The sequence below is a fragment of the Protomyctophum parallelum genome (assembly GCF_964188405.1).
Source record: "Protomyctophum parallelum genome assembly, chromosome: 3".
NCBI classification, from domain to species: domain Eukaryota; kingdom Metazoa; phylum Chordata; class Actinopteri; order Myctophiformes; family Myctophidae; genus Protomyctophum; species Protomyctophum parallelum.
This window is the reverse complement of record NC_139698.1, coordinates 52,530,989-52,545,290: the sequence shown is the minus strand read 5'-3', so window position 1 is coordinate 52,545,290 and position 14,302 is coordinate 52,530,989. Positions and strand designations below refer to the sequence as shown.

General features: G+C 44.6%; 1 protein-coding gene across 2 annotated transcripts in view; it reads right to left on the bottom strand.

Moving 5' to 3' along the window:
* The window catches only part of LOC310856200 (mannosyl-oligosaccharide 1,2-alpha-mannosidase IA), a 257,601-nt gene extending 244,378 nt beyond the window's left edge, over positions 1-13,223 (bottom strand). For both annotated transcript variants that reach the window (XM_083761470.1, XM_083761469.1), the window contains exon 1: positions 11,648-13,223. In XM_083761470.1, the coding sequence (XP_083617596.1) occupies positions 11,648-12,220 (573 nt within the window). In that variant the 5' untranslated portion in view covers positions 12,221-13,223. The remainder of the gene's footprint in view (positions 1-11,647) is intronic.
* Positions 13,224-14,302: the final 1,079 nt, after the last annotated feature.

The following is a 14,302-nucleotide window of genomic DNA, read 5'->3' as shown; positions in this document are numbered from 1 at the left end:
TATCGCGCCACCGAGTGGCGCGATACGAGCTTGTAGGTCTGCTATTTTTGAAAAATCGAAGAGCGACTGACATTTTTAGAATCTGATCTCAGGTCAGAATCGGTTAATCAGACCAGTGTGTTTCCGGCGGAAACCTCGTATGAATCTGATCTCAGGTCAGAATGGGTTAAAGGTATATTCAGTGATTTCACTTCATAAGGGCCTTTCTCGGCCCCACCCTTCTTCTCCCATTGTTTATATTGTGTTTAGTTTCCAAGATGGCCGCAGCACCAGGAAGGGGGTGGGGTGGAGCTGAGCGGGTGTGGTCGACATATGCCCTTACTGGGCTGCATACACAAATTCAAGACACCTGTCTTGCGTTTGTCTTGTCTCTGTGTTTAATGGCTGCTCCAATGCATTTCCAATTGAAGCCCATATGGTTTGACTGCACTGCGTTTACACATGCACTGAGTGGAGCATTCATTTTCGATGGAGCAGGCAAAATTGGAGATCAAACAATACAAAAGGAGTTAAATTAATTTCGCTCCTATGTGTATGTGAATCCCTACTCTCCTTCAAAACCGCTCTAAAGAGCACAGGTAGCTGCGATTCGAAACTGGCTCTCCCTTTACTGTAGGCCTACATATTTTTTATTTTGAAATGCAGACTTATGAATATATTGAGATAGGGGAGCTGTGATCCATACATACACATACGTATACAACTTGTATAGGCCTACCAATTTTGATGTCTTTCTTTGTATTATACTTGTATAATACAAGTATGCCACACCTACATCAATCAATCATATTACGTGATTTGGCAACACATCTTATAATTAATACATCATCTCATGTTGTATTTTAAAACAAAATGCCACATGCCACACTTTCAAATGATCTTGAAATGAACACAGATTATGTTTGTGAACATGTGGGCATATTCAGTCCAAACCAGGGTTTGCGGTCAACTTCTTTCAATTCAATTGTTTCAGCATCGCTTAACATCGAGTTGGAAAGGCTTTTTCACATTCAGTTCATGAAGAAATTATGTAGAGCAAAAAGCTCTATCATTATTGCATGAGCTGAAGTTTCAATTTCCATCTTTTATGTGATGTTCTTTTTTGTGTGAACTGAAAATGAATTGATGCAGCCCTGTTAGAAACGGATAGCACCAATAATTCCAGGGAATGGCATTACCCCTTGGGATTGCCATTCAGAATCAGTGCACCGGGTCAGAAGAGGAGACTCCATTAAAACAGGATTGGCAGTGTCATTTCCATTTCTATAAGTGAGCGCAAGAAGAGCCCGAAAAAACTTCATTATGAGAGCGCTGGTGTCCACCCTCAGTAGTCAGTTCTACTGGGGTTCAGCTTTAGTCTGGGTCAGCAGCTGTGAACCCTCTAATATAACTCTAATGGGAGAAATAATTAGACTGCTCGTACTTTCAAGGTGGGTAACACAAAAAATAAAAGAATTAGAAAGCTGATTGACATTTGAGTATTTCACACAGTGGCTCAAGTACAGTCGCATGTGTGCGGGGGACAGGAATGTAGACCAGATATACACCTATAGCTCTGTTTAACACGCTGAATCTGTAGGATGAGTATACCTGTCCAAGACCTACCTGACGCTGGGTACAGATATGGCTACAGTTGTTGTTGTTGTGGGTAAAGCAGGCTCGTCTTAAGGCGTTCGATATTGCTATAGCATTGCATTTTTTGTACTGCTCCGGTTGCTATGCACGGTTGCCAGGGCCCCGATTGATTGTTTTTTCTCAATAGCCATTAGCCTCTGTTTTAGGCCGCGCCTTTGCAGGCTTTTTTCTTGGAAACTAATGTGCTGTCCGTGGTGTTGACCAGAACGGCGATGTTCATAGGTCTTTTCTGATTATCCGGTGAGCGCGATGGGAACATTGGCGTATTCTAGACTAGAGCAAGGATTGGCCTTATTTCAGCTCGTAGCATTAACACTTACTTTAGCATTCAAGATGGAAGCCAAAACCGGACGCGAGTCATAGTGGAATAGCCTGAAAACACCCGGCACCCAAGCACCACCACTTTTGTCCACCAGGCGGCACTCAATGTGTTAACCCATTCTGACCGGGCACCCATTTTGGTGTCAGCATCATGTTATGCTTTAGCTATTGAAAAATAGCAGATCTACAAGCTCATATCGCGCCACCGAGTGGCGCGATACGAGCTTGTAGGTCTGCTATTTTTTGAAAAATCGAAGAACGACTGACATTTTTTAGAATCTGATCTCAGGTCAGAATGGGTTCGTCAGACCAGTGTGTGTCCAGTGGAAACCTCGTATGAATCTGATCTCAGGTCAGAATGGGTTAATATATTGACATACAGTAGGGGAGCTGCACGTGATCCAGTGCACCAGACAGAGAGGTCTGTCTGGTGCACGCGGAAAACCATGCAGTGCTTTCACAGTGTGGTGAAACATCACATCTGATGGTTTGAGGCGTGGGACTGTCCGAAAACAGAATGGTTGTCACCTGTATCTATACAGATAATTTTCCAGTCAAGCATGAATGTAGTCTTCATGCTCGACGTGTAGATTTTGGAGCAGTCATTCTCAAAAGTGACAGCCCAAGTCTTTCTTCTCCAGTCAAGATCAACAGGGAAGAGAATACAAACCACTGAAGTTTTCATTTATTCTGAAGTGCCAGTTACCCTTCAGTCATTTTGACTAAAAAAGAAAAGTCTGTATCCATTGTCTCCAAGTATGGGTGAGCGGGCAAGAGAGGTTCAGTTGCTTGTCACTTACACTTATCATCCAATTAATGATCTGGCATAGAGTCTGCTCTCATGCACACACAAATAGTCATTAGTAGGCCATCAAGTTAGCTTATTTGTTTTCTTTTCCTGTGTCTGTATGGATAGGACAAATGTGCAATTACCAAGCTGGCCCATCATACGAACTTGATGGAAACTTGGGAGAAATCTATATGGACTTCTAATGAACATTGAGCGCCACTACTGCCATTTGATTAGAGACTTAATTGTAATCATAATGAACAAATACACCCTGCTCTGGCTAAAATGCCCTTGTAAGCATTCAGCTAATGAATGGCCATTTGCCCACTGATGCTGACAGTGGAGAAAATCACTAGGTAGGGAGACACTCGGGTGAACTAAGATTGTCCATGTTCCTGTTCAGACCTGTGGAGGTTCCACAGTATATGTGGCCAAGATAATGATATGGTAAAGAAAGAAACATACAAAGCTAAGTCTACGTGGTGATAATCCAGCCTCGACTCATACGTATATATAGGCTGCTACATTAACCGATTATGTCGCTTTGCTAGTGCTCAGCCTCAATTGTAGGTCAACGGCTGAAGACTAGAGTGTTATTCATTTCAGCCCCGGTGAAAGTGGGCTGGAGCTGTGTCACAACACGATAACAACAATGCTGGCTGGCCAATCTGCAACAACGTCAGCCGCCTGCCAGCTCAAACTGGCTGGCCAGCGATGCAAGGGAGAAAGAGGAGAGCTGGCAGAGTTGTGGCGATAAGCATGCCTGAGGCTGCACACCGCCGAGTAAAGGACCAGAGAGGCAGAGAGAGAGAGAGAGAGAGAGAGAGAGAGAGTGAGGGAAGTAAAGAGAAAGAAGGAAAACGGAGAGATGATGAAGAGATAATGGGAACTAGCCAAGTCGTCGTCCCGCCCCCGGCCCACTCTAATGTCTTTCCATTGCCCTGTTCACAGAGGCAGCAGAATACATGCATGTTGTTTCTGACCAATTAGCCACACATAAAAGCAAGAGGCTGGAGACTGGCTTGGGGCTTCCAAAGGGTTGCAGGCATCTATTCTAGACCATTTCTGTGTGTGTGTGTGTGTGTGTGTGTGTGTGTGTGTGTGTGTGTGTGTGTGTGTGTGTGTGTGTGTGTGTGTGTGTGTGTGTGTGTGTGTGTGTGTGTGTGTGTGTGTGTGTGTGTGTGTGTGTGTGTGTGTGTGTGTGTGTCTCTCTCTCACTTCAATTCTTACTGGCATCTGCCACTGCAGCACAAAGCTGAAGGAAAAGGGACGATGAATAGTTTTTTTTTTCTCTTCTTCTTTTCTTTCTTCCTTTTGGCTTGGATTGTAATTCTCTAGCAAACAAGGCCATCGCCACCCTGGCTTCTTTTGTCTTCTTCACACACGCACACGCACACAACCGTATACTGACTATAGGCACAGAGAGCGGACGCAGTGTGGCATGACAGTGGCATGGGCACTGCAAGACAAGCAAATTCACTGAGGCAAAAATCATTCACATCTCTCACATCTTCCAGAGTGGCTAATTCCAGGACTCTAGCTGTCTATAAAGGGGTCAGTCTGTGTTTGTGCGTGTATGTGTTTGTCCAGAACTCAAACCACTGGACCAGTCAGCGTACGTACCACCACTTTTTTCATATAATATTTAATACTTTATCAAATATTCAGCTTTGTAATGGGAGTCAAGAGGCTCTGATCAGGCTGAAACATGATTCAATTCATCTTGTTCTCACTCTGCCTTGTTTCACTCACCAGTGAAAGTGTGCAGATAATATTGTGTGGGTGTGCGCTCGTTAGGCTTTCAATCGTAATTGGAGCGAGCTATACTACAGACATGCATATATACGCAGGGAGGGAAAATCGAGTATGCGTGCGATGGCGAGTGAGGAGTTGTGATGGCGGTGGACAAATTGTAGGTAATAAGGGAATGGGGGATCTTTGGCACTCAAACACCCAAAGGACTGACCAAGACAGAAAAATAGAGCAACGTCAGTCAGTAAGACTAAACCGGAATCAGAAGCCCGGATTAACCCATTCTGACCTGAGATCAGATTCATACGAGGTTTCCGCCGGACACACACTGGTCTGATGAACCCATTCTGACCTGTGATCAGATTCTAAAAATGTCAGTCGCTCTTCGATTTTTCAAAAATAGCAGACCTACAAGCTCGTATCGCGCCACTCGGTGGCGCGATATGAGCTTGTAGATCTGCTATTTTTAAATAGCTAAAGCATAACATGATGCTGACACCAAAATGGGCGCCCGGTCAGAATGGATTAAGAGGTAGACATGTCCTCATTAAGTCAACTAAACACCGCCCTTTTAGACAAAATAGGCCTCCGTGTGGGGAGATCTTACCTACATACAGTAACACAATATTGTAGGAAAAGGGTGCCAATGAGGAAAGCATGAGAAAAGAATAAACAACAGACCATGGGAAAGGCCTCGGAATCTCCATCAGAGCTGCAGCACCCCTCTGCATTTTATAAATAAATGCTTTAGAGTGAATGTCTGTTGTGTGGTACATTCTGGTTCTCGAAATCAGCATCTGTGTTTACAATTATGTGGTTACAACTTACAAGACAGTGGAGTACTACAGAACATAAATGGGAAGTTTGGGAACTTCACCAATTTTCAACCTTTTCTTCATACGTGTACTGTAGTTGGTCCCCACTATGCTTAATGTAAGATGGTGCCATTTCTGCCTACATGCTCTTTGCCTCACAGGTGGGCAGTGGACAGTACAAAACCTTCCTCCAATGACATCATCGCTTTCTTCCAATGACAACCAGTGGTCATTTACAGTATTTAATTTTATTGATGCTAGTAGTGGCTTCTATTGTACGTATGTGCTAACTTTCCAAGAAATAAATCTGTAGTTTCCAATCTCGGAATCCCAACCGATGATGGAGAAACGTTTCTGAGCTGTCCACAGCACACAAAGCGTCAGAAATGGTGTCATCTTATAATGAGTTTCAGTGAGGAGAATATACTTGAAGATAAGGTAAAAAATTGGTGGCGTCTTTAAAAAAAAAAGACTATGTGTAACTCAATTGTTGACAAAGTCAAGTCAGAAAGATAAAAACGTAACACCTATCTTACAGTAACTGTGTACAGTAGCTTTCATAATACACTAGTCTAGGGGGACGAAAATTAACCGATCACAGTCATTCAAATGCTGGTAAATTGGATGAGACTGGTTAGATTCTATACTCTCAAATACATTTTTGGTAAATAACCAGCTCGCTATCATAAGGCTTTTCTATTATTAAAAACAAAACAAGGAAGTAAAGTAAAGAAAAGAAGAATCCCACACATTTGGGTTGTCAAGAAAGCTACATTTCTACTTAAACCCGTCAGACAGGATACCATGCTGTCTGGTGGATGGAAAACTTTTTAATGGAAAAAATAATTTCCTGACCTACATAGCCTGCATCTATTCTTCCTGGTACATATATCACGCTAAAACACACAAACACAGCTGCTATCACCCCAAAAATCTGGTTATTGTGTCTCTTCCTCCCCCTCTCTGTTTCTCTTTCTGTCTGGATTCAGTTTCACTAGTGAAGGGCTGATGACACCTACACTAGCTTCTCTAGGAAGAAAGCAGATACTCCAGGCTTTTCAGTCCTCCGTTCATTCAAGATGTAATATAATCCTCCACTTTCAGGAAGGAAGCTACAGTCTTCTGCCCCCACCCCGGACACACATGCACACCAACAGTGCACACACCTGGCAACCTGGTACAAACATGTGTATGCGAGAACCTTAAGGCAAAATGTCTTACATCATCTTTGCAAATCTCTCTTAGTATGTATGCAAACATGCACAATCACTGACACACACACACAGTATGCAAACATGCACAATCACTGACACACACACACACACACACACACACACACACAACAGACACACACAAACATGTGCGTGCGCATGACTCTTGAAAAGCATGCCTCAACAGAGACTTGCCCTGGAGCTAACGCCCCTTAGAGAGAGGTAACTCTGGGGAATAAAACTGCTATAGATGCAAAATATGTAAGCTAACATCTCCCATTTTTTTTAATCCTTCCTTCCTTCCTTTTCACCCGATCATCCACAAGTTTCCTCTGCAGCTTTCCTGTGAGAATGAACTTCTGACAATGTATGCTGCAACTTAACCCATTCTGACGGGCACCCATTTTGGTGTTAGCATCATGTTATGCTTTAGCTATTTAAAAATAGCAGATCTACAAGCTCATATCGCGCCACCAAGTGGCGCGATACGAGCTTGTAGGTCTGCTATTTTTTGAAAAATCGAAGAACGACTGACATTTTTTAGAATCTGATCTCAGGTCAGAATGGGTTCATCAGACCAGTGTGTGTCCAGTGGAAACCTCGTATGAATCTGATCTCAGGTCAGAATGGGTTAATCATCTTATGCTAACAAATGGGGGCGCCGTTTACATTACAAGGTTATAGATTGTCTGTTTTCACTGCACAACACCAGTTATACAAATAAGTAAATAAATAATAAGTGCTTAAACGTATTCCGCTTTTGCAATGTAGTATAAACTGCTCACATAACACCAGGGAAGCTGGGCCAGAGATGTTAAATTAGCCTGAAGATAATGTGTCCGAAAATGCTCATTTGACATCCAGTTCCTGTGGTCCTTGCATCTGAGATGGGCCTGCATACAGTCACAAGAGGAGCTGCACTGACATGTTTATGATATCAACCTCGTCTGCCAGTGACTTGTGCAATAAATCAATATCCAGCCTGCTCTCTCCCTGATGCACACGCAGGCCAGGCCAAAGACAACCATGGACTCACATTCCAAACACCAGACACTGACATTTACACTGCATCCATCCACAGAGGAATAGGAGAGAGATAGAGCAGGGGGGGGTGTCAACTCAAATGTTCCACCACTGTGAGAGAACAGTTTGTATACAGTAAAGTCATTTTTTTTTTAGAATTTCTGTCCTGTTTTTATTGCTTTTATTTTTTCTCATTCAGCAGCCTGCAGGCAGCCATTTTCTGGCTCTGGGTAAGGTTCTCTCTCTTTGGCACAACTGGCCGGTAGCAGCAGGCAGCTGGGGTGAATGAGGTGTGCAGAGAGGTCACAGTGCTCACAGTTGGCAGGAGCCTCACATCGGCTTAGCAAGTACATTTTATTCATCCAGACACCCAGTTCCCTTGTCATCACTCTCATAAGGGGATTTCAGTGGTAGATATGAGTGAATGCATGTGCATGTGTGTCAGTGAATGTGTGTGCATGTGTGTAATGTGCACATGACACGCAATGCATAATATGTGTATTATTGTTTGTGTGTGTGTATGTATGTGTGCGTGCGTGCGTGCGTGTCTAAAATGCTGAAACGAAACTTCAGTTGAAATTGACAATGTAGCTTAGTATTTCCCCTCTTTTTTATTTTTTTTATTGCAGTGCCAAATTATGTAAGGTTTACTGTGGTTTCTGCCAACGGATACACAGTTTCAGACTGGAAAAAAAGAATCAGTTTGGGCATTACACCAAAACTGATGTTTGACTTCCTCTTTTCTCTATTAACAGAATAGAAACATTTTACCCTTTCCTGCGCTTTGCACCAGGTGTTGAGCAAGTTGGAGAACACATTCTATTTTGGTTTCATTTGTACTCTTCTGAGTTAATTTAACAATTCAACATTAAGCAGGAATATACTGCTGCGTCTGCACAAGGCTGTGGCCGTTGTTTGGATTGGGGGCTGATAAGAGCACTGGCAATACTTCTAACTGAAATTGCCAAATTTCTGAATTCAAGTCCCAACACATGCTCATCTAGATAAGTCTATACCCATGTACACCTGCACACACACAGACAGACACGTGTGTGTGTGTGTGTGTGTGTGTGTGTGTGTGTGTGTGTGTGTGTGTGTGTGTGTGTGTGTGTGTGTGTGTGTGTGTGTGTGTGTGTGTGTGTGTGTGTGTGTGTGTGTGTGTGTGTGTGTGTGTGTGTGTGTGCATACTGTGTGCGTATACGGGCACACAAGGGAGCCCTGAGGACAGTGGCCTTATCGCAGCGACTCTGGAGAGGAGAAAGTGGCTCAGCGAAGCTGGAGTGTTCGTCCTCTGCAGTCAGCTGTATCGTCCTGTGCTACAGTCGACTCATGCAAACATTGCTGTGTCCTGCTGCGGAGCACACAATGTGCATTCCTATTGCTAGGAGAAGGCCTTCAATTTCCCCCGCGTCGAAACACTTCTGAAAAGCGCACAAAAGAACGGGCCGAGAGAAAATCTTAAGGCTTTTTAAAGGAGTCTTTTTATGTGCGGCTCTCTTTTGATGTTTGTGATGTGATGCAGGCAGACAGAGAAGGCAGATAAAGGAGCCTCACTTCTACGGATCCGTCTGCAGCCGTTGCATCGGTACCGAGAGAGCACCCTTCAATCTCGGCCACTCTGTTTGCTCTAACAATTATGTTTGTTCAGGCGAGGGTGCTTCAATACTCGGTGTTTGATTATTTCCGTCAGGCTGCTAACCTTAACTGAATTCAACGAACATCAACAAAATTTAAAAAACATTAAGCAGACATACGGAATGCACTGTAGTGTGGAGAGTTGTGTTCATTTCAATGAATGTCATCTTTACTCTCTTAGTGACTTCTAAATAATCTTGGATGGAGTGTATAAATATCTTTTGTTTAAAAGGCACTTCAGAACAGGAAGCATGAGGCAAGCCACAAAAGGGGCCCCTTTCGTCCCCAATTTCAGGTCTCCTATGCGGCACAGCAGAATCTGTAGGCGTGGAAGTGAATGTGTGTCGATTTTTTACACTTCCAGATCTAAATGAACACTTAAACATTATTTTGGTGGGGCACCCATGCGGGTGACTCAATGAGGCATGACATCACAGGGGTACAAACTGGGGAGCGGTATTGGGCACTTGAAAGATCACCCTTCGTCTCCATCCTGCTGAGGACTTTTGAAGGAGAATAAACCACCTGCTTAGTGGGGAGCAACTGGAACACACAGTGCTTTGGTGGCTTTGGCTGTTTGCTGTTTGGAGCAAGGTAAACAGCTGTATTAAAACATTTACATACCAGTCTCCCCCCTTCCCGGCAGAACGGTGCACACATAATAGGAGGGTGCCAGCCAGGCATCGGATTTCTGGTTGAAAGTCAAGAAAAAGAACGTGCTTTGCATTCCCTGTCCCGTGTAGCTCAGTGGGCTGAGTGGGTGGACATGTTTGTTTTGCGGGAGAGACCCTATTATCACACGTTCTATCTTCTTACGATGGAAGAAGCTCCCTTTGTAACCTGTCTTGTTTCTCTGTCCACTACAACCTCAGACTAGATCATGGCACCCCCAATCACATTAAGTAACATTCAACATTCTGTTTCATACCTCGTACAGACACTGTATACAAATAGTGTTCTTCTCCCATATGTAAAATAATGTGTGTGTGTGTGTGTGTGTGTGTGTGTGTGTGTGTGCGTGCGTGCGTGCGTGCGTGCGTGCGTGCGTGCGTGCGTGCGTGCGTGCGTGCGTGCGTGCGTGCGTGCGTGCGTGCGTGCGCGCGTGCGTGCGTGGATGCCTGCGTGCGCGTCACAGTGCGCGTGTGTGTGAACCTCATCCAAATGCTAGCTACGTCGCTATGTGACAATCAACAGGCTTTGTGTTGGCAGTGTGATTGTGAACCTCCAGGAATAGAGCTTCTGGAACACGGCCAGCAAGCCTGAAACAGTGGAAAGTGGTTGAACAATAGGAAACGTTGAGAACGCACGCTGAGCCACAGACACGTGGACACTGGAGCATGCAGTGTAACTAAGTACATTGTGCCTTTACTGGGGGTGCTTTTAGTGGCGGTCCTCAACGAGGTGAGCACAATTAAGATGTGCAGAATAATAAAGCGGGAACGAGCGGTGGTGCCGTGCGGAAAATAACTATTTCCTCTCATGCGTAGACAACTGTGACCCCCGGGGGGCATCTAACTCTGCCGAGCTCAGCCAAAGAGAGAGGGAAAGCAATGTCATGTTGACATTCACTTGAAAGAGCATCAAAGAAGGAGCTATGAGTCAGAGAACAGGCTCATAGAAAGCCCAGTACCCAGGGTTGACAGCACACTGCTCTCCGTCCAATACCAGAGTTATCGCGTTGCGCAATAACCTCCAGATATGAGAGGCACGCAACAAGACTTGAGAGGCTGATGGGCAGGGTGGAAGTGACACTGACAACAAGCATTATCCATGTCACACAAAATGGTTCAAACATGCCATCTGCATACTGCTGGCCAGCTCCACGGCACCCCCCACCAGCCTCTGTTGCCTTGAGTGGGTACAGATGTGTTGTAACTTGTACTCTCTCTCTCTCTCTCTCTCTCACACACGCACGCATGCACGCGCACACACACGTACACACACTGGAGCTGATGCTGATGCTGAACCCCACAGGGCTGGCACAGGCTGGCACAAGCAACTCATGCCTTAAGGCTTATGGTGTCACTGACTGCACATATTCAAAGTCACTTGCAGGCGACTGTGTGTGCAAACACTGTATTATCGCATGACGTTTAAGTGTTTTATTGCATATTAAGATGCAATACAACTTGATTTGGAAAAGCAATGATCATGCTATAAACTGGGAAGCCCACATGATGACGGAAATCCCATGCATTATCTGACTGCAGGCTGACAAAACAGATACAAAAGGTGGGAATACCTTTAGGGAAAACAATAAAAAATAGATTTTGAAATAATAAATAATTGTTGTATCACTAGTCCAGATTAGAGTAACTTCAGCGTGCCACTCTTGAGACTTCATAACTTACTTACAATTGTTGACAGTGTAAACAACGACACCCCCCTTCAACAACAACGCACCCTGACCGCCCACAATGGTTGTGATAATAAGTGATGTTTTTCTCCATGCAGGTCATCCTTACCTCCTTGACTTTTTCCCTGCGCTCCTGGGTCTTGGGGTCGCTCGGCTTGCCGCGGTCTCTCCCCAGCGGCGGTTTGGTCAGACACTTTTTGAACTGGTTGTAATTTAAAGTATCCGAGTTGTCAGCACCGCCGTTCGAAGAGGTCGCTCTCTCGAAGGCAGACTCCGTCTTGGACCCCGTCAGGTCCTCCAGCGCTGCTTTGCCTCCTCCGGCGGCGGCGAGTCTCGCCTCCGTTGCCTCGTGAGTGACGGATGGTCTGCGGCTGATCAGCGTTTTGAGTTTGGTGCTGGTTTCTCCCTTTGGCGAGGTTATGCTCCTCAGATTGTCCTGGTCAGTATTGGACTTTTTCAAATGCTCCTTGGCGTCGTTCTCGGAACCGGACCGAACCGTGACGGGCTGAGTCTCCGTCTTGGACAGAAACATTCGTTTTAATCGGACAGAGTCGGGCAAGAAGAACAGGGCCCCGAAACACAATGTCACCAATCCCGAAAGAAATAGGAGAAACACGAATTTCTGGGAGAGGCGTAGACCCATGGCCGATGCCGATACACCGGGCAACTTTCGGAAAACCATTGAAACTTCTTTCTTGGGGTGTCAGTCACCTTGAAATGGTTGTAGTAGTAACGCACGACTCTGCTGTGGTGTGACAGTCTCCACTGACTGTACTGAGTAGCTTCCCTATGTGCCTGGTTGCATGTGTAAAAAGTTGATCTGCGGGGTTTTAAAACACACCCCTATGACACTTGCAGAGAAACCTAAACAGGCTGAGCCAGAACTCTTTTATCTCGCTATCGATAAACGATTGGATCTGCATAAGCAAAGCAGGTTAGGTCAGCCTGCATCTATAGAATGTAGCAAGCATTTATTTTGTGTATGTACTCCCCTCCAGAATGTTTAAGTACATGTCGCAATTATCGGCATCACCACCAGCTGATTAATTGATGATATAGCCGGGTGGATTATTTTTAATTCTGAAACCGCTACACGGCATTTGGTAACAGATGGCGCTTGCTGGAGGAGCACTATAAATAAAGACAACACCGTATGGTTTATATTCAGCCTGGAAATACAAGTGCACTTTCAGTAAAGACAATCGATATGTATACGACCGTCTAAGCGATTGGGCCTATAATAATAAAGTTATTTCCATTTGCTTGATGCCACGGCGTGCAAATCGTCAACAGCACGCTGTCGTGTGGTTTAAATCATGTATGGAAGAGATCATCTTTCCGTTTGTCTCGTCCGTTCTTGCAGACCCACGTTGCTAGAAGACCCAAGGAAATCACATCGATCACACGCATACGGGGTTGTATCCTGTAGTAGGACGAAAACGTGCGTGTATCATGTCGCCATCCGTATAATGCTCTTCAACGCCTTCCTCGGTTGGTTGGCGTTAATAAATGCACACAACAAACCGAACGGTAGATACGCTCGAGGGGGGGTTCTGTCCCACACGAAGTTATTCTAGCCTCCGCCGATCCTTGGAATAAAAATATCCGACAAACAGCTCCGGAAATCCAATAAAAACTGTGTTTACCCGCCGTGGCGTCCGTCTGCCGTGCCCTCTCTCATGCGCACTCCTTGCTGTTCCGTGGATGCCCGCTGGCTGCCTGTGCCTGGCTCAGCAGCTAAGTCGAGAAGAGGGGAGAAATCTACCATCATATCGTAGGATGAAACAACGCTGGCTGGAGCCTAGCTAGTAGCTATAATAGACCCGAGTGGGTTGGTCGGATTCTTGATAGATATTCACACCAGCTTATCAAAACACGTTTTAAACCATATGATCCCATGAACAGAAGGGAAAGTCTGGATGGGTTCTTGTTAAAAAGAAATGTACTAGACGGTGGGTGGTCGCTTTCTAGGTCTGATACCAAACTAGGGTTGCAATTAAGTATAGGCTCTGCAGGGTGAGTTATGTTATTAACTCACATCTCATGAAGATTTATTTTTTTACCCCAGTGGTTTGATTTTTAAATGCCAAAACGTGATTGTAGCCTACTTTATTAATAAACAACTAAATAAATCCTTACATAAAAATGTATTTCTGAACAATAAGTTATTGTTTGAATGTAGCATGTCATTCAATAGTAGCCTATAATGAAAGGGATCAGTGTCCTCTAACACCACGTGGCACATGTCACACTCAATAAAGCTAGTCTTGTTAACACCCAAACAAAACGCTGTAATTACCCTGTAATAGCAGGTTGGTTTACATGCAACAGCATGACATATCATCTCAATTATGGTTTGTCCATAATATGCAACCATAAATAATACACAATACACATCCCTTCTTAATGTTTGGGAGACTTTGAATTTGCCCTTCATCTTTAAGCCACAACAAAAGAGTGCAGTTTGCACCAGAAGTTTAGAAACTTAAGTGTTTAGCCGACATAAGCAAAGTGGAGGATGAATCGTAGAGGTGCTGTCGTCTGGAGATTAAATAAGATAGATGGTTTCCATGTGGAGGCCATTACTGAAAAGTGCAGCACAGCACTATCGGACTAACTCCGCTAATCTTAAGGAATTTAACCAAAACATTAGAAAAGATTGGTCTGATGACAATACTTGACAGTTGACAATACCCCCCCACACTACTATTTATTCGACCTGTCACTACAGTAATGTGTAACTTGGAAAAATGTCGCACAGGGG